Source organism: Taeniopygia guttata, chromosome 1, assembly GCF_048771995.1.
Source record: "Taeniopygia guttata chromosome 1, bTaeGut7.mat, whole genome shotgun sequence".
Taxonomy (NCBI): Eukaryota; Metazoa; Chordata; class Aves; order Passeriformes; family Estrildidae; genus Taeniopygia; species Taeniopygia guttata.
This window is the reverse complement of record NC_133024.1, coordinates 33,613,441-33,635,318: the sequence shown is the minus strand read 5'-3', so window position 1 is coordinate 33,635,318 and position 21,878 is coordinate 33,613,441. Positions and strand designations below refer to the sequence as shown.

The following is a 21,878-nucleotide window of genomic DNA, read 5'->3' as shown; positions in this document are numbered from 1 at the left end:
AAACCTCCAAGCAGTGCACAAACATGACAGGATGAAGTCCCACAGTGCAATCATTAAATGCAATTCGCCTCCTATGGCACACTGGAAATCACACACAACAGCCACATGTCCTGCTGAGGGATCAAAACAAGTCAGCAAGGGCTCTGAAAACTGACCTAGGAATTACAGGCTCCTGCTCCAGCCATTACATAATAGCAACAAAGGAGGATGAAAGTTTCAGAGTTACCCTATGGACACAAATATAGCAGAAGGGCACTTTTCCTGCTAGTATGATCAGGTAGGCACAGGTGTAATCACTACATAGGGACCCCCTATACTTTCCAGTCAGGGCTTTTCACCTGGAAAAACTTCAACACATACAAATAAGCTCAAAGCATCCATCCTTCTACAGCACCACTTCCTCAGGCTTGTGACTACAGGTATTCTTCTTTCAGAAGAAATACTTCCAGTGTCTCCCAGACAAGCATTAATGCACAAAAATTATACCCTTTTTTTTTTTTTTTGAAAGAAGTTTTAATAATAAATGTTCAACTTTTAAAAATTACATTTTAAGTCAGACATCATTAATTTTTTTTACAAACTCTTGGAGATCAGGGTTTTAACAACATATAGTATTTCTTCATTCAAGATGGAACAGCCTATAGATAAAATTGTGACTTGCAGTACTGTGTATTCAAGACTGCAAGTTCATAAAACTACAAACAGAATTATTTCTTCAGGAAAGTGGAAAATCACAAATTGCATGGAACATTAGGCTCCTGTATGCCACCACACCAGTCCCTTAAAAGTGAGGAATGTGGCTTCGATGTCTTCACAGCAATTCATGGGCTACACTGTCTCAAATTTTCACTCCAAAAGAAATATGCAGCTTAAAAGAATTAGGACTGGGAAAGCTGATACACATGCTGAGTGATTCTCTAAAAAATATGGCCTACTAAGAGAGAACTGATGACTTAGGGAAGTTAGAACTGACTTCTCAAAGGACGTCCATTTGGTACTCTGTCACACGTTAGCTGCATTGTATAAGTATCTGTTTCTATACAGCTCCACGATTCAAATTAATAATGTTCAAGATTTTCTCCCACTTCATGATGGGTTTTTCCTGCTGGTGATGCTTTTAAATTAGGTTTCAGGACCTTTTCCAAAAGCACACAGGTTTTTCCTCAAGTGGAAGGCATTCAGGGACACAAATATACAAGCTGGTCTTCATGTCCACATTCTTTATGGCAGAAGTATTGAGTTCTCCTGGACATCAAAATGTGCCACGGTGCAAGTGATGCATCAGTAGTGGTCAGTAATGGTCCTAGGGTGCAGGCTGATAGCTGAAGTTGAACTCTGAAAAATACCAGAATAGAAGAACCTGTCAAAGAATTAATATGGTAAGGGTCATTCAAAATTAAGCATATTTTATTATCTTATATAAATAGAGCCATTCATTAGGAATTCAACATACTAAAAATACTAAACAGGGACCTTGTCAAACTCATGCACAGTCTGTACTTATTCCTGGCCACTAAACTTCAGAAGGTACTGAGATGATCTTGCCTGGTGCTATTGTGACCCTCTGTTATCCCATTATCTGCAATAGGATTTCAGAGAGGATTTAATAATTCCTTTTTTAAACAGTTGTCTTGACTTAGGCAGCTAAAGAACATTAAATGTTTCCTAAGTATTCTTCCTTTTTTTGACTTTCTTTAATATTGGTTGGAAACAGCTAGATTCTTACATCCCACCTGCCCAAGAAACACAATCCACATGAACTTGGGAAGGCTGTCTCTGGACAAAAAGAGTAAAATTATGTGATGCTTTGCCACATCCCAATTTGGAATAAAACCATGGCATTGAAAATGAGAAAGAGAAGTGGGAACATAGAATTCTTCCTGAAAACTGAAGGGGTAAAAGTCTGAGTTTGCTTCAAAGATAACTTCATAGATTACTTAACCAGTAATCCCTCCTTACTGGCCACATCCAAAACCTCAATTAAAATAGGAAAATTGACCAAGCAAAACAAATTCATATTTAAATAGATTCATAATGTTCATTTTTATTAAATTAAAACCTTTGCCATTTTAAACCAGCTCTTATGAGAAGCAGATCCTTCATCCTTCTCCCTCCTTTTCAGACCTCCAGCAATCATTTGGAAAGCCATATACCATTTCCTGCATATTCTCCTGTAACCAGTAGACCTTGAAATCAGTAGCATTAACAAAATAGAGAACACCCCTACTTTTTGTTGTTGATTGTGAAAGTTCTTCCCATTTAGAATATTCATTTCTCATCCTCACTTAAAGAGCAAGGTTCTTACAGTTACTGCCAAGCCCACGGCCACATGAAAGCCCATTTGGCAACCTCAGGAATGGGACTGAACTGAGCCCTGGGAAGCTCCTGCAAGGCTGTGAGAGAAAAGGGTGGCAGCCATTACTTTCTCCTATTCTACTTGCACCTTTAGTGGAGGAGAAGGATTACAATCTCATCTTTTCTCGGCCTCCTAAATGAAGTTTGGTTTTACAAGTCAGCCAGTTGAGGTATCTGCATGGCATTTGTGCCATGGGAAAAGGGTATTTCTGCCTAAGACAGGCAAATATATTGATGGAGGAAGAAACACATATTATCTGTCTCAGCCTGTAAGAGTTCAAGCAGCTCTGAAACTGAGTGTATTTGACCCAAGATGAATGAAAGTTCTGTGCAGTGTAATTTCACACACCTGTAGCCATTCCATCCTGCACACTCAACACCTGCTCTGCAAACCTGACAAATCCTAGAAAGGTGGAGGAGATTGGGTGACACCAACACGGCTGCCTTTCAGAAAACCATCAAACCAACCTGTTGGAAAACACCCTTTTTTTTCCTAGGACTACAGCCACACATACAACATATACAGGCATCTTACTCCAGAACAACTCTTCTAAGCAGAGCTTCTCACAAAAGAACGAGAACAAAGAGAGACCTCTGCTGCTCCTGTGATATATGTGGAGAAATCTTGGCCAAATTAACAAAAAGAGTTTTACAATAACATCATTAACACTCTGTTACTGACAAATTGATCAGCATTGAGTACCCTCAGAAATGCCATTAACATAATCAATGTCAATGACCAAAAAAACCCAAGACAAATAAAATACCTAACCTGCCAAATTCACACCACGATACCTTCCGGAGGAAAGAGTAACAAATGTAAGTTAAAAGGAGACTTTTCATTACTAAGAATTTATCATTCTACTAAGAATGCCAAGAATTGGATTAAAGGTATAAAAGGTAATCAAACAGGTGAGACAAAGCAAGATTTTTTTCTTATTCATACTACACTGAATAACAAGTATTCTTGGGCAACAGCTCAGGATCAAGCACTAGCAACAGAAAAGTAGGGGTTTTCTCAGGCGACTTCTTTTGCATCTCTTTCAAATAGTAATAGGGTCCTAAAACACTTCACCTCATTTGCTCCCATCTCTGTGTTTCTCATTATCCAGCTGTTCTCACCCTGTGATACAAATGTACTTTCTCAGTACTCTAAGAATCCAGAACAAATTTACTACTAATCTTGTTTTGCCATAAAATATATCAGACAGTAAGTGGGTTAAGTTTCCATATTCTGCCTTACTGATGTCTCTCAGCATTGATTAACAGGAAAAGATTTGAAACAGCAGATCACATTATAATACAATTTAATCTTTTGTTTCTCTGCCTGCATTGCCCAATTATTGCCAGTTTGGATTGAGGGGTGTGGACATAAAACCACTAAAAATTACAAATCAGCCACTAGAAAACCACCATAAGGCAGTGTCTTTGATCAGTGGTCATGAGATCATGAGTTTTCTAAAGGTGTCCATGACAGTTTTGCCAATCATCCCTGAAGAAATATATCCCACCTTCTCTCTCCTCTTCAGTGAAAAAGGAAGATTTATACTTAGTCTATAAACCCTCTCACTGTTCCACTAAGTGTTCAAGAATTGTAGCAAGATGCCAAGAAGCAAATAATAAGAGACAAAATGAAAGAATATGGTTTCCTGGAGCAGATTTTTCTAATTCTATAAAGATTAATATTCCACAGATGTCACCTAAGTGGGATGTACCACTGCCTCTTGGAGAATTGCATCTGAAATTCACTAATTTTCTCATTTTGCATGGAGAGAGGGAAAAAGGAGACACAGAGTTAACAGCTTTTATTGAATGAATGTAGAATAAAACCACATAGGAGGTGTGTTTTAAAAAAAAAAGACCTACGGGAAAAGTATAGTATGCAATATCTATCAGGAAACATCAAAAGAAAGAAAAAGCAAGAGGCACTATAGGAAGGAAATAACCCCAAGGCTTTATGTGTGCATGGTCTGGATGATGAGAAACATTGAAAGAGTGATCACACAAGAGCCAGTCACAAAATAATCTCATAGCTGTTTGTACTGAACTGTTAATGCAACCTGCTTAGAACAGACAAGAAAAAGGGACACTGCAGGGCACAAACTAATAAGGGACCAAGGCAAAAAATGTATTTCCAATCTGCTTTCACAAGGGGAGAAAGAAAAGATGAAAAGTTGCTAGAGTGAGAGATAAATGTAAAAAAATCTAAGACTTGAAATTTCTGAGTTGTGAAGAGACTGCAAATACAAACACAATTTGATGGCAACACCCTCTGACCCATGCATGTATTGATAATCACTGCTCTAAGAAGTACAGGTTAACAATGTAGCTTAACCAGGGAGCAAAGAATAATGCAGAGCTCTAGGGAGTGAAAAAATTATTACATATTTTAAAAAATATTATATTCTTGTATTAGTCTGTATTATTCACTAAAGTAAAATATATTTTATTAATCACTGCCAAATTGGTAACTGTAATAGACAGGAGCCAACGGACATATTTGACATCAATTATTTTTCATAAGTCATAAATAATGAAAACCAGGGATTCTTACTGGGGAAAGCTACTAACGCATTATGCCTAAAACAGAGTAGGAGCAGTGAAAGTGGGTTTGTAAGAAGGTTACATACAACCACTTTGAGTTTCTGTTTCCTGTTAGAATAAGAAAATATTTAAGCTGTACTCACTGAATATAATTACAGACACTTTCAAAGATCTTTAAATATTTAACTACCTAATCTTCACAATATCTCTATTTAATAGATGTTTCTTTGTACCCCAAATTTACACAAGAGAAACATCTATTATAGCTTATTTTTAAAAGTGGTTTTGTTTCCTTTATGAAATGCTGGAAACTGAAAAAAACCCCACTGGATAGAGGCCTCTGCAGGTGCAGCTTTGTAGATACAGACACAAATGAGAGGTTTTCTGCTCTTTGATTACTGCTGCCAGTCAAGCCAATATTCACTACAGGCTTCAAAATGTGGAGGCAATTAAGTAAAAGGACAAAACCATATCTGCAAATTTCAGCAGAGGCTCCTTCAAAGTTCAGCACGGAAAAGAAGGACCCTGCTCACAACTGCACACCTGGCTGTGCCAAGAGCAGAATCTGCAAGCTCTTGGCACTTCAGTTCCAGCTGAATCTATTGATGGATGCCGCTTTTCTGAGCCAAATTTCCAAGGCAGAGGGAATGAAAGGAAGGCAACAGGCTTATTTTAAACTTGACATTTCAGCAGAGCAGATCTATAGAATAATTGGAAAGACTTGCAACAAGCATATAATATTTATCCATACATTTTTACCAAAGAATTGCTGGTTGATCTAACATTACACTGACAAGCAAAAAGAATATAGAAACAGTACAGCCAGATTAATGAACTTGGATGTTCCTAGGGCATACTATTTTTTCATAGAAGAGCTGAAAGATGTCACCTGTACCTTAATTGAATTTTTAGACATTCCCAAATGAAGAGCAGCTACCAGACAGTAAGAGAGAAAAAAGTGAGAAAATGAGGCTTCTGCTTTATTGTATTTTGTATTCTACATGGGCATGTGATAAAAGAAGCTGAATCTAAAGCAAGATAACACATAATCATGATTGCTTTAATTAAAAATAAAGAAATAACCTAGATCCAGAAAAAAATAAACTTAACATTATTTGTTTCATTTTAAGTCACTCCCTAGGACAGTACTATTGTGTGACACAGAAACACAGAGCACACACATCACACATGCATCAGAGTCCCCCATACTACTGAAGCAATAACTCTAAAAGTGCAGTATGGTGCAGCCCTTGTGGCAATGGAAATGCTTATATTGACTTTACTGAACTGTGGACAGGATAGGCTCAGCATGACTTAGGATTAAAATTAGTCAACTGGAAAGAAGAAAAAGCCAGGCAGTAATACTCATGTAATAATAGTACTCACAGAATAAAGTAATGCATGGTGATTAAGAGTACAGGAATGAGCCTTTACAGGATAACAGGCAATGCTGCATAAATGCTACTGCAAGTCATTTAATACAAACAAAATTGCAATTCTGCAAGTATTTGACAACAATAAAAATACAGGAGAGGAAATATTTGCCAGAATTGTTAACAGCATTGCAGTTACAGAGGAAAAGATAAAACAAAGCCTGGCTAGATGTTTCCTCCATAGAACAGCCAGGAAATTTAATTTTAAAAAGGGTACAGTGGATGAAACCACAGGATAAGTTTGCCCAGGACCAGTGTTCCAACATCTCTATCAGAAGGCTCTAAAAGAGGGCTTACTCTGCTTAGGAAGCTCTTTTGATGGGTGACCCACTTCTAGTCAAAAAGAATTATAATGCCCTTGCTCTTCATTCCCTACCTGGACTGCCAACTCGTTGTCCAGTGCTACAGAACCCGCACAGTGAGTGACAGACTATTACATCAAAATTCTCAGTGACTTGTCCCAGAAGTGGCATTTCTCACCTATTTCATACCCACATTATTGGGTCAGATAACATCCAGCATTTTTTCCCCTTCCAAAAACTTAAAGCAAGCATCTTGATTTACTGATTAATTTCTTTGTTAGTGTCATTAAGCAGACAAACTATAGCTATGAACCAAAAAAAGTTGGTCTGCTTTGTACTGATGCAAACGATGACTTGAGTTACAAGGTTGAACAGGGCTGGATATCTACTTGGAACAAACTGGAAGACTCGGTGATATTTGCCGTTATATGTATAGCTGTAGAAATATATATGTGAAGAGATTTATGATCCTTGCTACACCAGGAATCTTTGGGCAAGATTTTTGAAGGCACATAAATAATCCAGCAATGTGGCGAGTGGGATTTACCAAAGCACATGCAAGCTGTAAGAATTCAAATTTTACTAAAAGTCAGTGTATGCAAAAATATTTTATAGATCCTAGGAGATGGCCTCCTGCAGATACAAGTGCCTAAACACCTTTGTCATCTGCACTAAATTCCCACGAGGCTGCTGTGAGACAACACATACCACACCATGATTTCTTGTAAGGCCAAAACATCTGGAAGCTGTAAATATGTAAGATGTCAAGCCTTTTGTCCACAAACCCACCTGAGTTAAGCTGAAATTAGTGGCACCTAGGGACCTATTTATTTTTGTACATCTGGCCTAAAAATTTCATGCCAAAGTTCTTTGTCATAACAAAGTTTAACAAAGTTTTTAGTTTGTTTCTCAGATGTGTGTATCAGGGACATTACTTAATAACTGCTGATGCTGTGTCTGGTGTAGAGACCCTGTGTGGAATCCAGTCCGGACAAGGTTGAGCAGAGACACACTATAACCGGTTCCAGATGCTCATGGAGTGGTGAGATGGTTTCTACACAATGAAGAAGAGCTGCCTGAGGGGACACAGGGCAATCAGAGATGACACTTTTCAGATGAGAGGTAGAATGGAAACAGTGATCTATTGGTTTGGCCCAGAGTGAACTTCATAAAAAACTTGGGTCTGTGCTTCACCCATGTAACTGAAGCTTTTCCAGAATATTGAATCTGAGATTTTTATCCTCTGCTTGCTAAGGGCTTTCAGCAAGGCAAACTAAGGGGATTATGACAATTTCTGAATTTGGTCAAGCCTCATCATTGCTGATAGCTCATTACAGAGTGGAATTTCGTAAGCAGACAGTCTTCCCTGTAGTGCAGCCATCTTTTCTGAACCTTTCTAGGGGCAATCAGCATCCTTGGGGGTATAATGATTACTTCCAGTGTGAATCTGATGTAAAAGCAGGGCCTTCCAGAAGACATAAAAATAACAAATGACTATAGAATGCTTCAAGAAGCAATGGGATATGCCTACTGCTAGCAGTGTCTCCACTCCTAGCTAGAGGCCATTAACATTCATGAAAGGCTGACTCAGAAAGAATAAAGCATCATCCCAAATGTAAATGATGTTGCTCTAAATCTTTTTCACTGAACTTGTGTTTGGCTAACCTGATTACAACTTTGAAAACTGTTGACTCAATGTAGTTTCTTCAATTTAACAGGTTCAAGGTCATATGTCAAGCCATATGCTCTGACAAGGGTCAGATATGAAAAACACTCCCTGTGACATGGTACAGAAGCACAAATCTGTCTAATGCAATTTGAAGACAGGCACTGTCAGGCAGTGATGATCAGCTGGCAAACAGCTCTGTCTCAGGACACACAAGACAGAATGTGTTCAAAAGTCAAGCTATGCCAAATAAAACCATCTTTTTTCCACTAACAAGCTTTAATTATTGAATACAATGGAAAACTGTGGCAATGCAAGGCACTACTGCGTGGTAGTTATGGGAAGTGCTGACATTTTAAATAGTAGCTAATAGTGTTCTCAGTTGCTTTTAGAAGAAACTAAACAGATGAATTAAATTTTGCCACATGCAAATTTCATCAGAGAGATTCAAGATCTCTTGAGGAAGATGCTGGCACAAGCTTCATTGTATTTTGTTTCAGTCTGTGGTGGATGCACTGTGTGGCACAGAGAATGTGAGCACAATATATTACTGAAGGACATTTGAAGAATGAGAACATAGCCACTTTGACTTACAATGTACAGAGGGATACATTCAGAATTATAAGTACAAGACTAATAGGTTCACTGAAAATAGAGATGGCTGAAGGGAAGAAAAAGCAATCAGAGAAAGCAAAATTCAATAGCAGAGCAAAAGTCTAGTAACTGGTTTGAAAGGAGCTTTGCATCTCTGTGGAGCAGGATAATGCAAGTAGAATATCTTCAGTCAGAAAGTGCTTAAAGATAATTAAAGCATTTTCACACTTTTAATGTCCTCTAAATGACTGAACATGTCAAGGTTGCATCAATTTGAAGCATCCATCACACATAGATATAGACAGATGCAAAATAAAAAGAAATTATCAAATTCCCTGATGCTGCCAAATGTTGACTATTTGGTAAGAAGAGCACAGCACACACCACAGGAGCAGATCACATCAGTAAGAACTGATACAAGCGCAGGCCGCAGAGTTATCTATGATGAGTAATTCTGCACTGAGGGAAGTTGATCCACATTTATATCAACATAAGAGGAGAAAATAATTTGTTCTTTTATCTCCAGTTACAACCAGACAGTGAAAATGTCAGTTCAAGGACACTTAAACTGAAAGAATATATCAACAGGCTACACAGCACAGAAGTAAAACCTGACATCTGTATTTATAGCAACATGTAGGGCTGACTTTGAGGTTACTCTCACAGGTCCCACAACAGATGAGCCATTGCATCCACATCAAGGAGTTACTCAGTGAAAAATCACTGAGGTGACATCTAGGTCACCTAGGATGGGCCCTCACAGAAAGCAGGGACAGGGGAACTATGGCTGGTTGATTTTTCCTGATATAAGTAGATCACATATCTCAGAGACTGAAGGACAATAGGGCTGATAGGGGTTCAACATCTTTTTGTCCATGGAAAGTCAGCAGGGATCCAAGGTGTAAGTTTAGTAGGAGCTTAGGCTCAAACCAAGTTATCAGGATCATCACAAAAATGTGGGGTAAAGGGAAGGGTCTGGGATGGATCATTCCTCAGGAAGTACTCTTTGCTTCACCAGCAATACTAAGAGATCCTTCAGCAATTCTTCATGGCACCCTTTGCATAAGCCCAAACTTGGTGTTTAACTGTCCCTCATCTCAGGTAACAACACAAGCAAACCAAACCCCTGAAATCTGGCTATCAGTGCTAACAACTGGTTTGAAAGCTGGAGGAAACACCATTTATACTATCATTCACGGAATTATAGAATCATTTAGGTTGGAAAAGACCTCTAAGACCATCAAATTCAACTGATAATCAAAAAGGCAAACAAAAACAGTTGTAAGAATGTGTTATTAAACAAATACATAAACATTTTGTCATCTTATTGAAATAAGAACCAGATATATTTTAGATTTTGTTCTGTTTCAAATTGCTTCATTTTCTCTTTCATTTCCTGTTATATTAAACCACACCAATTTTTCAAGAGCTTTCTCTTGCCTTACTTTCTGTTCCCTTCTCCTAAACATTGTACTGAATGCTACAAATGAAACAATTTCATCCTTTTCATGCTTTTACATTTAATATCTTGAATAAAATAGAATGTTTTCACCATTTTTACATATAGCATGCTATTTTTCTTTATGAATGTTACAAAAAATCATGTTAGCACTTCTGAAATTAGATGGCTGTAATTCATGATGGGTTTTCCTGTCACCTCAGGCCTAAGACACAACTCTGAATTCCAAGTTCAGAGCCCTGTTACTATAATACTATAATACCCTTCCCCAAACCCACTCCTCATGGTTCCTGCAGCAAAGTCTGTTATTCTATCTCCTCAGACATGGTTGTCTTCAAAAATAAACCTTCTCACAGACAAAAAAAATCTCCAAAAGTGTTTCTAGAGATAACAATTTCTTACTTGCAGGCCACCATAGAACTGCCTATGGGAGGCAGGTATCATGGTCCCTGTTTTGCAATTAGGTAAACTGAGGCATGCATGTCAATGATTTGGCAGTCTCAAAGTTTGTGGCAGAATCCAGTCTGACCCACGGGGACTGTTAGAAGCAAGAATCTACACATTTACTGCAGGCACCCAATTCTGTATAATATGAATGAATATAAATGTAGGAGACAGCCTGGTTCCTTCTCATGGCAGTGAATGCTCCAGCTACTCAGTACAGACTGTGACAAATGGTAACACTGACTTGAAGTAGTCTTGTGAGGAGGCAACATTCAATTTTTTTTCTGCCATTGCAAACAACCTGTGTTACACTGGGGAAAATCCAGTGCATCTTGTGAATGCATTTTATCCATCACAAAAAGTAACAACTCTGAAGTGATGTATTAAAAGCAAGTGAGAGTATAAGCCAGAATGATTTACACAAAGAACTCTGTTACAAGCAAATGTAGAACTTGGGCTTTCACTTATCTTGTGCCTAACTAGGATAGATTTTTCTCTGAAGGGCTGGTTATAAGGATTTGTAGCAGAAATAACCATGTATAAAATATATAGTCTGGTTCACATCCTTGGCTACCCTGCTGTTGGGGAGGGACAACTTATACTCCTACTCTCCCACTCTTTTTTTATTTTGTCACTGACTTTCACTATTTGTTCAAAGCTCCTAGATATCCAGCAGCCTAGTCAAAGAGGAGCTGCAATGACCCAAAGACCTTCTCAGGAGGTCTCGTGGTATTCCCAGGAGACAGCTCCCTTTGAGAAAGGAAACTGGCATTTCTGAAGCTCAGCCAGTTTCTGGCAGTATCCAAAGCAGATTATCAAGCATATCAAGCTATAGAGACCCTTCAAAATAACTTAACCATCATAGTATCTCTGCATTTGTAAATAAATGTTTTCACTGAGAAAGAAATCGTCCCAAAACAAGGAGTTCATGGGTCTTGTATCCCTGGTTTTGGCAGCTGCGGTCAGACAAGTGAGTATATTCGATATCTCTGGAATGCTATTAAATGCCAAGGAAATCATATAATAATATCCAAGATCTTCTCAATAGTTTTCCAATACTAGTTCTCCTTTACATTGAGCTGAGCTGCAATAATGGAATCCCTACTGTTTCTCCCATGTCAAAAGAAGGACAGGAGGGAAGATAAGAGGAGTGTCTCAGTTGAGGGGAATACAGTATTGACATTTGAAACAGTCATTATGGAACAATTTTAATGAAAATTATGAATATTTTTGAACACTTGATAAAACAGAATATATATTATTGGCCCATCTTTCAAATGGGACTCAACTCTCTGCAGGGAACACTTCTGTAAGTGCAGTGTTCAACCTCTTAAAAAGAGGTTATTTCTTCCCATGATAATAAAATAACCCTCAGCCAGCCAGCTCAGAGTAGGTCACTGTGGACCTCTAAAATCTGGATCGCTGAAGCTCACTCTGCCATTATAACTTCAAAATACCTCAGTTATCAGTAAAATTCATAATGTGACTAGCTGATACTATTCTCCTTCACTATCCATCATTATTCCACCCTATCCAAAGGCAGTTAGACCACTTACACACACACATATACAGCATCTCTCTTCCCTCTCAGTCTTTACTTTGCAAAATTGTGCTTCCTTCATATAAAAATAAGAAAAAATCGGAAAAAGACAAATTATCTAGTTTGAAATGCTATATACATTCTCATGGCCTCCTTTCATTTATGCATTTCCTTTTCTCCTCCTCTTCTCATGGACATTTTTCTTCAAAGTTTTAATCACATCACTTTCTCTCCTTTGTCTTCTGCCCTTTTCAGTGGGCTGATTTTGAATTCAATTTCCTCAGGCCACTGCCTTTACCTTTTTGTCCTGCTTTTGTCTTTGAGTTCTTCCTCTCCCCTTCCTTCTATGATTTCCCAGTACCCTTCCCAGTACCTCTGAGAATATTTTCCCACTACTCTCTTCCAATCTTATTTCTGCCTTTCGCTGTTACATAGGAAAATAAAGCTTGTAAGGCTTCATTATCCCAAATCTATTATGATATCCAAACTATTTAATTACCAGCCTAACAGGTCTCATTGATCTGCATATCTCTGCACCACTTAGGTGTTTATACTAAGCATATTCAACATAGATTGGCAGAATGGTTTGGCTGGGAAGGGACTTGAAAGACGACCTAGTTCCAGCCCCCCTGCCATAAACAGGGACACATTCCACTAGCCCAGGCTGCTCAAATATAAAATATTTACTTACATGGATGGAGACACTCAATCAGAGAGAAGGTAATATTCATTAAGTCGAGAAGCTACTGAACAGCCAGTGTACTGCAGGAGATTAATGCTTGGTCTAAGACATTAAGACCCCTCATTTTCGCTAAATGACTGAAATATATTGAACGAGTATGAGGAGAAAAGAAGTACATGTGTTGAGAGTAAAGATTAAGCCCATTCAGATCCTTTGAGAGACTTGCTAAAGATCAGCTAATGGTTTCTGCCAGGAATAGGCTCCCTTTGATGCATGCAAACCTGAAACGTAAGACATGCACAGATAAAAGAATTTCTTAGAAGGTGTGCATCAGGAAGCATTTAGAGCCTCTCTGCAAGATAAAGGCAGACACAGACCTCCCTGATTTAATCTAGGTGTAAGAAGAGGAAGTCTAGTTTTCATTTCTTCACTTCTGTTTGTAAAAGACATTTCTATATAGTCCATTTGGTCTTAAGTAACCAAAGTAAGCTTTATTTTCACATTACACAAGAGCATTCTTCTCCCAAGTATGTAGCCTGAGGCACTGGGTATCTTTAGTGCTATAGGAAAGAAACAAGTACATTTCTTAAAATTATATTGTAAGCAGAAAGGCTCTTTGACATGTAAAAAGACAGCAACAGAGCACAGCTAAAACAGAAGAGTCTTATATGAACTTTGTAATAGTGTATCTATAGACTCTTTGCATCACAAGCCTCCTCTAACACCATGCATCTTAGTCCTACTTTAAGACTCTTTCCAAACTCCCATGACATTTTAGCAAAGCCTGGATGAGCCACTGAAATCTTCATGTTGCTCTTCTCACTGCACACAGATGGTTTTTCTTGCTTACTCAGAATGTGACCCTTTTCTTGCAGAAGCTAAATCATCTACAAAGAGCAGTGAAGTCCCCCCACAATGACAGTCAGCTACATCTGGAAATACAGAAGAGTATGAGGAGTGCCCAGCTGTGTGCTTGATTCACACTCACCTCTATCAGCCCACTTTGAGCAGAAATTCAGCTGGGAAACCAGTAAAGATAGAGATGTGCCTACATGGAAGTACATCTAGAAAATGCCATCCTTACATTTCAGAAAAGAATTTAAGAAACAGTTACTGCATAAGTGGCTTGTAGGTAAGTGTCAGCACAGACATCTCAAGGACCACAGCTTCCTGGCCATACAGAATCTTCTGAGAAGTCAAGAAGAAGAGACCAGAGAAGACTGTTCCACCTTCTTTGGCTTCTAGGGAAAACATTTTGATGCCCCATACCTTTAGTAATTCAGAATCCAAATGAGATCAAGCTTTATCTTCAGTGTTGATGGCAGCACATTTAGAATGACAGAATCATTGATTTCTCAATAATACGTGTTTTCTGTTAGATTAAAAGCAGTTGTTTCTTCTTAAGAGGAAGATAAGGTTTGGTAGCTATTAAACTTGCAGTAAGAAAAGCAGAAAAGGACACAGCAGCAAGAGAGGAAAATAATTTCTTCAGGTATAATGAGCATTAAATTAGAAGTTTAATGATCCAGTGTAATAATTCTCTGAATTCAAGAAAGGCATGTGGTATCCAGCTGGCCAAGAGCAATTTTGACTACATGCCACCACAAATGTAGACTCTCATTTAATGTCTGTGAAACCAGACCAAAATGCAAACATGAATTGCACATCAGTCAAGTGCAAAACACTTATTTGGTTTTAGGTCCTCGACTTGATCTTTCACAGGCTGCAGCTGACAATCAGATGCCTTTCCAATTAAAATGTGACCTTATTCTCTGCTCGATCTGGTCCTGAGTCAACGACCACTGAGAGGCTGAAACGTCATCCAATTTCTGGATTTCTGCTGTAAAGGAACTGTAAGTGAGATTTAGTAACTGGAAGGAAAAGGCCTTGTACCTCAACAAAGAAGGAAAATGTTCTTGACCTACAAAACCTGCCATTTGATTAAATCAGTTAAATTACAGCAGGAGAAACTTCAAGATTGGTGAATACATTGAGATCACCAAATCACAGATTAAATCTGCACTTTTTTGCTTTTTGTGTGATTTTTTAACAGATTCCTAATTGATGAAAATAAAAAGTGGATGTAAATTTCCCAAGGCATGTGTTCTGTCTGTTCATACTGAGAACACAAAGTAATTTTAAAGGATACCTTTTTTGTTGCTCATAATGCATTGCCACGTGAGAGGACTGTTGCCCCCACAAGAGTCAGATGTCCCTATTAATCTTCTCAGACTCTAACTTGCAATTTGTTCTCTTCACTTTCAGAGAGCTGAAAAAGAAAAGAAAGGAATATCAACTCCTGTACTTCATAATAGCCTTTACAAAACTATCTTTCTTAGACTGTATTACAGCCTTTCCTTCATTTAACAAATTCATGACAATTGGTAGACACAAATAACTTTGTGCTTCAGTGTAAGTACAAAATAAAAAGCAGTAACTGTTTATTATGAAAATATTGTGCAATTTAGTAAAAGGATATACTTACCATGAGCTTAAGTTTGTAGATGGAGAAATGCCTTTGATCCCTGTGACATGGGCCAGATGGATGAGACTGGCTAATCTTTAGGGCATCCAAGGACATCACATGCAAGAGCTGCTGGCAATGACATGTGGGACATAGTTCCATGTCTGGTTGCTTTCTTTTTGAAGATATCTTGAAAATGGAGAGATTTCTTTTGCTTTTTTATCATCATCTTGCAAAAGGCACAGATGCAACTTCTGGCATGATTTCCCTTTCAGGGTATTGTTCCATTAATGCAAGTATGAATTTTGGATGTCTTTTCTTTCTCCTGTCCTGTCTTCTAGGTTTACTTAATCTACTTCCCAGAAGCAGACAACAGCAATGAAAGGAAAAGCAATACTGCTTCTTATTTTCCAGGATTTTTCTATTCTGCTTTTCCATGTTCATTCTCTAGCTTTCTCCATGAAACCCATTTTTCTGCTAAAGACAGGCTGTTTACAAACGGAGACACTTAGATGACATATTTCCCAATAGCATATTGAGTGTTAGAACAAACTTACCCCAAATAAATTTTTGCCCCTCATTTGATAGGTCTGAGTTTACCAAATATAATATAAAAAAATTTATTGATACAGATGTACAGGGGAAGACAAGTCTAAAAAAAACCTCAATCAAATAAACACTATGCATAGAAAGCATCCACAGCTGTACAGATGTGATTGTTGTTACCAAGCTTCTACAGAAATACCCACTTGCTACCTAGATGACAAGCACAGCATCATAGTTAGAGTTTCACTAACAAATCCAGTTTGGGGAGGAACCTCTTTTAATGAAACACAGTCACCCACCCCTGACTCCCACCAGGGCAGCACAGCAGAGACACAGACATCTCTGCCAAATTAATTTCTTTTCAATTATAGTGTTGACCTTCCCTGTGAACTATGACTAGAAAGGTTTGTGTATTCAGGTGATTCAGAGCTAAACTCGTGGAAAATTTCAGTTGTAGCAGAGCTGCAAGTAAAAGAGAACAAATAAGGTCGAGAGCACATAGGAAGCAGTTTTCCTGGCCAGGAGGTCAGCAAACAGCCCCTGACTCTTGAAAAGTGGACTCAGGAAAACACACTGAGCTGGCTATTCCATCTCATAGGTTAACAGTTCAAGGACAGCAGAATATTTTCCTTGGTTGAAAGGATGTCTGCTGGCACAGGGAGGAATCTAATTCAGAGTCGTTTTCTGAAGAACAAGCTCCAGGGGTTCCCCATGACACAGTTTTCAGGTGTAAAAGAAACAGCAGCAACAGAGCAGAGACTGACTTTGCACTGTCCCCTCAGTGCACAGTCAGCGCTTCCCAACTACAGTGAAAATAGTTTTATGCTACGATAATTGAATGAGAATTTCATTTTCCAACACTCAAACTAATTATTAACTTCCATGAGAAAGATATAACTCTCTGGCATATTTATAAGCCTAAATTTATTTGGATCCTTTAAAAACATGTCCGAACACCATTATGCCCACCTTTCTGTGTGTCTTCTTTAGAGTCTGCCTCTGCCACTGTCTATCTGTCCTTACCTTATACTATAAACTCCTTTAGCTGTAGCCATGGAAAAATTATTTCACCGTCATTTGGGTGAGCAGCACCCTTTGTGAGTTTGATTTAGGACTTAATCAAGACTCAGTACAAGTCAATTATATTAGAACCAGAGAGATTCCTGTGAAAAATTTATAAGTGTTTTCTTCCAGAAAGTTCTTGGGTATCTGATGCATAGCCAGAAAACAAAGCCAAAAAATATAAAAATTTACACCTATTTAGAAAAACATAGTACACAAGCATGAGTCAGGCATTACTGCATTTTTCTTTACTTGGAGAAAGAGTAGAGCAGTTGACAGAATTCAGTTAATTTTGATTGATTAACCTAGAGAGGAGGAGATGATTGAAAATTCAAATTTCAGAATGCAGCTGGAATGGAAACCTGCACCAGTCACTTGGTATCTTGGTCAGTACCATGCACAAAACAAGCAGATACATGCATCTCTATTCCCCCAAACAGAAAACTAAGAGCCAGCTACTGCCTAGTCCAGAGATATATGTAAAACGCCTTTATGTTTTCCCATAAGTATTCAGAGAAGAAATTGAAATCTACAAATTGAAAGAGGGGAAATTAAGGTTTAGATACTAGGAGGAAGTTTTTTTACTGTGGGGGTGGTAAGGCCAGGGAGGCTATAGAGTTCCAATCCAGTTTGGATAAGGCCTTGGGGCAACCTCTGGTCTAGCAGAAGTTGTCTCTGTCCATGGCAGGGGATGTTGGAACTAGATGGTCCTTAAGGTCCTTTTCAAACCCTTAGCACTCTATGATTCTGTGATTCTATGACCAAAGTACCAAGCCTGTCAGAGTTCAAAGAATGGATGCTGCTCCTAGTCATATGATTTACTTTAGGTAGCCCTGTGAGAAGCAGGGTGTTGGACTCAACAAGCCTCATGGATCCCCTCCAATCAGATATATTCCATTATTATTTTTAAGTCAGCAGTCCTTGCCAAATATGAATGTCATTTATAAATAATTTGAGCTATTGACAATTCATTTAAAAAAGAAATTAAGAAGAAAAATCACTCACAAAAAGTTTCATCCAGGTGAGGAATCCTGAAAAGTCCCTGTTTAAGTTTATGGTTAGTTGAAATCAAATCTACTTCATTCCAGTCAAAACTACCACCTGTCAGTTAGTTCTGCTACACTTTAGATGAGCATTGTATAAATAATAACCTGAATGCAAACTCCTAACAGAAAAAGAAATATAAACTATTCATTGGTTGTCTATTTGAGTGCAGACATACTTCTGAAAAACAAATAGGAGGTCTACAGGTCCTGTAGACATTCTGACCCCAAATCTCACATTATGAAACTGCCACTGCCCCTGTTCACAATTGACCAGCCACTGAAAAATTGTTAGGCACTCATAGACTGTTAGCGATGAATAAATTGCTTTCTTCATATCCTTTGTCCACATTTTTCCTGATATATGTGGGCTTGTGCAAAAATTTCAGTTTCAGTGAAGGCTTGCAGGCAAGCAAACAGCAATTATTTAAATCTGTCAGGAACAGAATCAGTTATAAGCACAGGCAGCTGCCTGCAGCATCATAGCCAAGAAAACATTTGGGTCCTGCAGTACTTTCAGGAAATCCAGATGATGCCTGTACAAAATCAATGACTTGCTACTGACCACAGAAAATGAAAAAAAAAAAAAAAAAAAAAAAAAAAAAAAAAAAAAGCAAAGCAATTTAAACCAGAAATGTGAGTTAATGTGGAGAAATACATAGAGGAAATACAAAAATTAACCCCCCCAGGAAAATAGTGAAAGAAACAGTTTGAAGTATTACTAGTGTTTTATGACATCTAGGAATTTAGGATTTATGTTATGACATGATTTACAGGCTTTATAGTGCTGAGAATTCTACTGAAAGCAGCATCCTAGATAAAGATACCTTCACATCAGATTTATTTCCTTTTTGATGCCACATTCCATGCCTCCATTTAAAAGTGAGAGAAACAGGAGAACAATAAACAAGTCCTATAATGACTCAGGAGTAATATTCCTGATACCCCATTTGGATATTCAAACAGTGAAAAAAGACAACATTTTTTGGACCACAGATGCATTTGGTAATGTCACTGTTTCTGTTTGCCTTTTGCCTTCCCATAAGCCAATAAAAATCAACATCAGGGAGACACTCTTCCAGGCAACACCCTCTTTTTGTCAAAAAAAACCCACTTGGATTCTCTTGTTTTCCCTACAAGCCCTGCATCACTTTCTTCCTTAGACTATGGTTGCAATAATACTGCCACTGCTGTTCTTTAAAATGCCCACTGAGTCAGCACACTGAAACTTGAAAACGTTTGAGTGTACACATGGCATAGTTTAGAAATGACAATATTTTTGCCAGATCCTTAATGGCATTTTTCTTTAAGTTACTGTGTTCCTGAATCTTTCTGCCGTCTAACCTTAACCAACTAACTAACTAACCCCAAAAAAATTTTAAAAGGAAAAAAAAAATCCACTGCTGATCAGCGCCCGGTAGAAAGATTCACCATGCACATTTTCTGCTTTGCTAGGGGATGAAGACAAACTGGAATTTAAGTGTCTATTGCATTGTAATGGGTAAACATCAGTTAAAAACTGCAGCAAAACGTAAATCTCATTAAGAATTGTTCTTTCCAAATGCTCTGAATATTGTTCTTATCTTTAAGAGCAAGGAGTCTACCTGAGAACAATTCTACAGTTTCCACACAAGACACTTCACAGGCTTAATTAGAGAAATTCCAAAATTCTGTTTGCCCAGACAAACACTTTTTTTCTGCTTTCTTCTGCTAGACACAGAGTGGCAGAGATTGGAAGGCAGCTCTGGAGAACACCTACTCCAACCTCCCTGTTCAAGCAGGGGTAACTAAAGTCCCTCAGAGCTGAGTCTACTCAGGGTTTTGGTATCCCCAAGCACAGACTCCACTGCCTCTGTTCAACATAAGGACTGGACACTGACACAGACTGCATAATCAGTGACCTTCACAGCTGACCAGAGAAGCAAGCAAAGGTAAAAAAAACGACATAAAATATGTATAACTTAAGTTACAGTATGACTTGCAGGTTAGTACAATAAAACGCTACCCAGTAATGCCCTTGAAATCACTGAAATGGGAGCATATGGCCCAGTACAATCAACCTATTCCTTTGATGTGACCTACAATTCACAGTTCACATGAACAATACCTATTTCATGGTTCTACTCTAATAAAAACTTAATGAAATAGTCCTTTAAAGTTTAAATCCCTGGTTTCCTGCTTACTTTTATGAGCTAAGTTGGAACTACAACCTGCACCCTTACAACCATGTTTTAAAGCATCCCAGAGTTGCTGGCTAGAACACCGCTGACTTTAAATATTCCAGCATATTCAGAAAGAACTGGTTGATGGTCTGCATTTCTTTAATATCTGATCAGAAGACAAGAATTTGCTGTTTCCCAAGGGCACCCTAGAGTCCTGCCATTAGGTTAATATCACTGTTCAGAAAAACACCATGATGTTTACCATCTTAGGATCAAGCTGATAAAATTCACTGAAAGCCATTTAAAAAGCAACCCGACCCTTTCAAAACAAACACTAACTTTTCAACTCAAACTATTTAAATGTCTGCAAGGGGAAAAGTTTTGTTCCTTGCTTCAGAGGACAGCTACAACACCCTGTGAATGCCAAGAAGCAGCACAAGCTGATGGAGGCTGCAGCAGTTCTGATGCAGAGGGGACCAGCACCACTTCTGAACAGCAGCCAGAGATGGGGCTTGTCATCTCCCCTGCACTGCCTGTAGTGCTACTCACTGTAAGTAAGGAAAATCGATTTTCTATTGTTTAACTTCATAGAATAATAGTCTTAAAATGCTCAAACGATATTTACACACAAGTATTTTTCCTCTGAGAATTCCTTGGTCTTGTTCTGGGATTTCACTAGGGGAAATGTCGCTTTTGGATGCACCAGATGTGAAATATATTGCAAAATTCTCGAGCAGGCAAGGGTTTTCTGGAGAAATATAGGCATGCATTTTACTTACCATACACAAAGCAGGGAAGAATCTTCAGCACATTATAGCACTGCAAATGTATAAAGTAGTCTAAAATGTGCCAGTGAACAGAAGTATTTGGCCTATTCTCTGTACTGTGTATTTACTTTGAAGGAAGGTGAAAAGAGCAATCTCTCTACTAAATTCCGTTAGAACATAAACTTCATTGCATTCACCTCACTGAAACATAACTTAGGTTAATGGTGCCACCTGGTGACAACTCTTACTCACTGTTCCCAGCCCTTGTCAAGAAAGAAAAAATAAATTTGTATGGCATAAACCATCCCATCAAGAGTAACCCCCCCCCTCCAAAACCACATCATCTGCATTAATTACTTATCCTAAGGAGCAGAGTGTACTTTATACAAAGAACAATAAATAGGAAGTAAAATATTTCTTAACATACGTTCATTTTAGACACTATCATGCACTCTGGTTTATTAGTTTGTGAAGAGAATGCACTTAATAGTACACAAAGGAAAAAGAGAGAATTAACACTAATTTATTGGAATCTGCTGAGGGTGTGGGAGCAGGGTGCTTTCTCTAGCTCAAAGACTTTCTGTTTGCTGCAGTGATGTGTAAAACTCCAGCACCACCTTTGTAGGATTTTACTATCCCCATGACTGCAGTCCCTAAAAAGAAAAAAAAAAAAGAAAAAAAAAAGAAAAAAAAAAAAAAAAAGAGGGTTTGAGCATGTGCTTTTTGCACTTTACCTGCTAGTAACAGCTCGTGACAGAAATTAATTCTCAAGCCATAAATTGGTCTGTGCATAACTCTCTGCATTGCAACACTGC

General features: G+C 38.2%; 2 protein-coding genes and 1 long non-coding RNA gene across 19 annotated transcripts in view; 1 reads left to right on the top strand and 2 right to left on the bottom strand.

The window, feature by feature from the left end:
- DLG2 (discs large MAGUK scaffold protein 2) overlaps nucleotides 1-21,878 on the bottom strand; it is a 988,777-nt gene that overhangs the window by 927,950 nt on the left and 38,949 nt on the right. The gene's annotated exons all lie outside the window — the stretch shown is intronic.
- On the bottom strand, nucleotides 489-14,777 carry LOC115497569 (uncharacterized). 2 transcript variants are annotated; one of them, XR_012058665.1, is made up of 2 exons: nucleotides 14,008-14,777; nucleotides 489-1,335 (listed from the first exon to the last, which is right to left on the bottom strand). It is a non-coding gene; the product is annotated as an uncharacterized lncRNA (long non-coding RNA). The 2 variants fall into 2 exon arrangements; XR_012058666.1 differs by lacking the exon at nucleotides 14,008-14,777 and adding an exon at nucleotides 5,795-13,998.
- The window catches only part of LOC100222067 (transmembrane protein 126A), a 45,662-nt gene continuing 44,570 nt past the window's right edge, over nucleotides 20,787-21,878 (top strand). Inside the window, exon 1 of the mRNA XM_072937220.1 lies at nucleotides 20,787-20,846. Within this exon, the coding sequence (XP_072793321.1) occupies nucleotides 20,802-20,846 (45 nt within the window). The 5' untranslated portion in view covers nucleotides 20,787-20,801. The remainder of the gene's footprint in view (nucleotides 20,847-21,878) is intronic.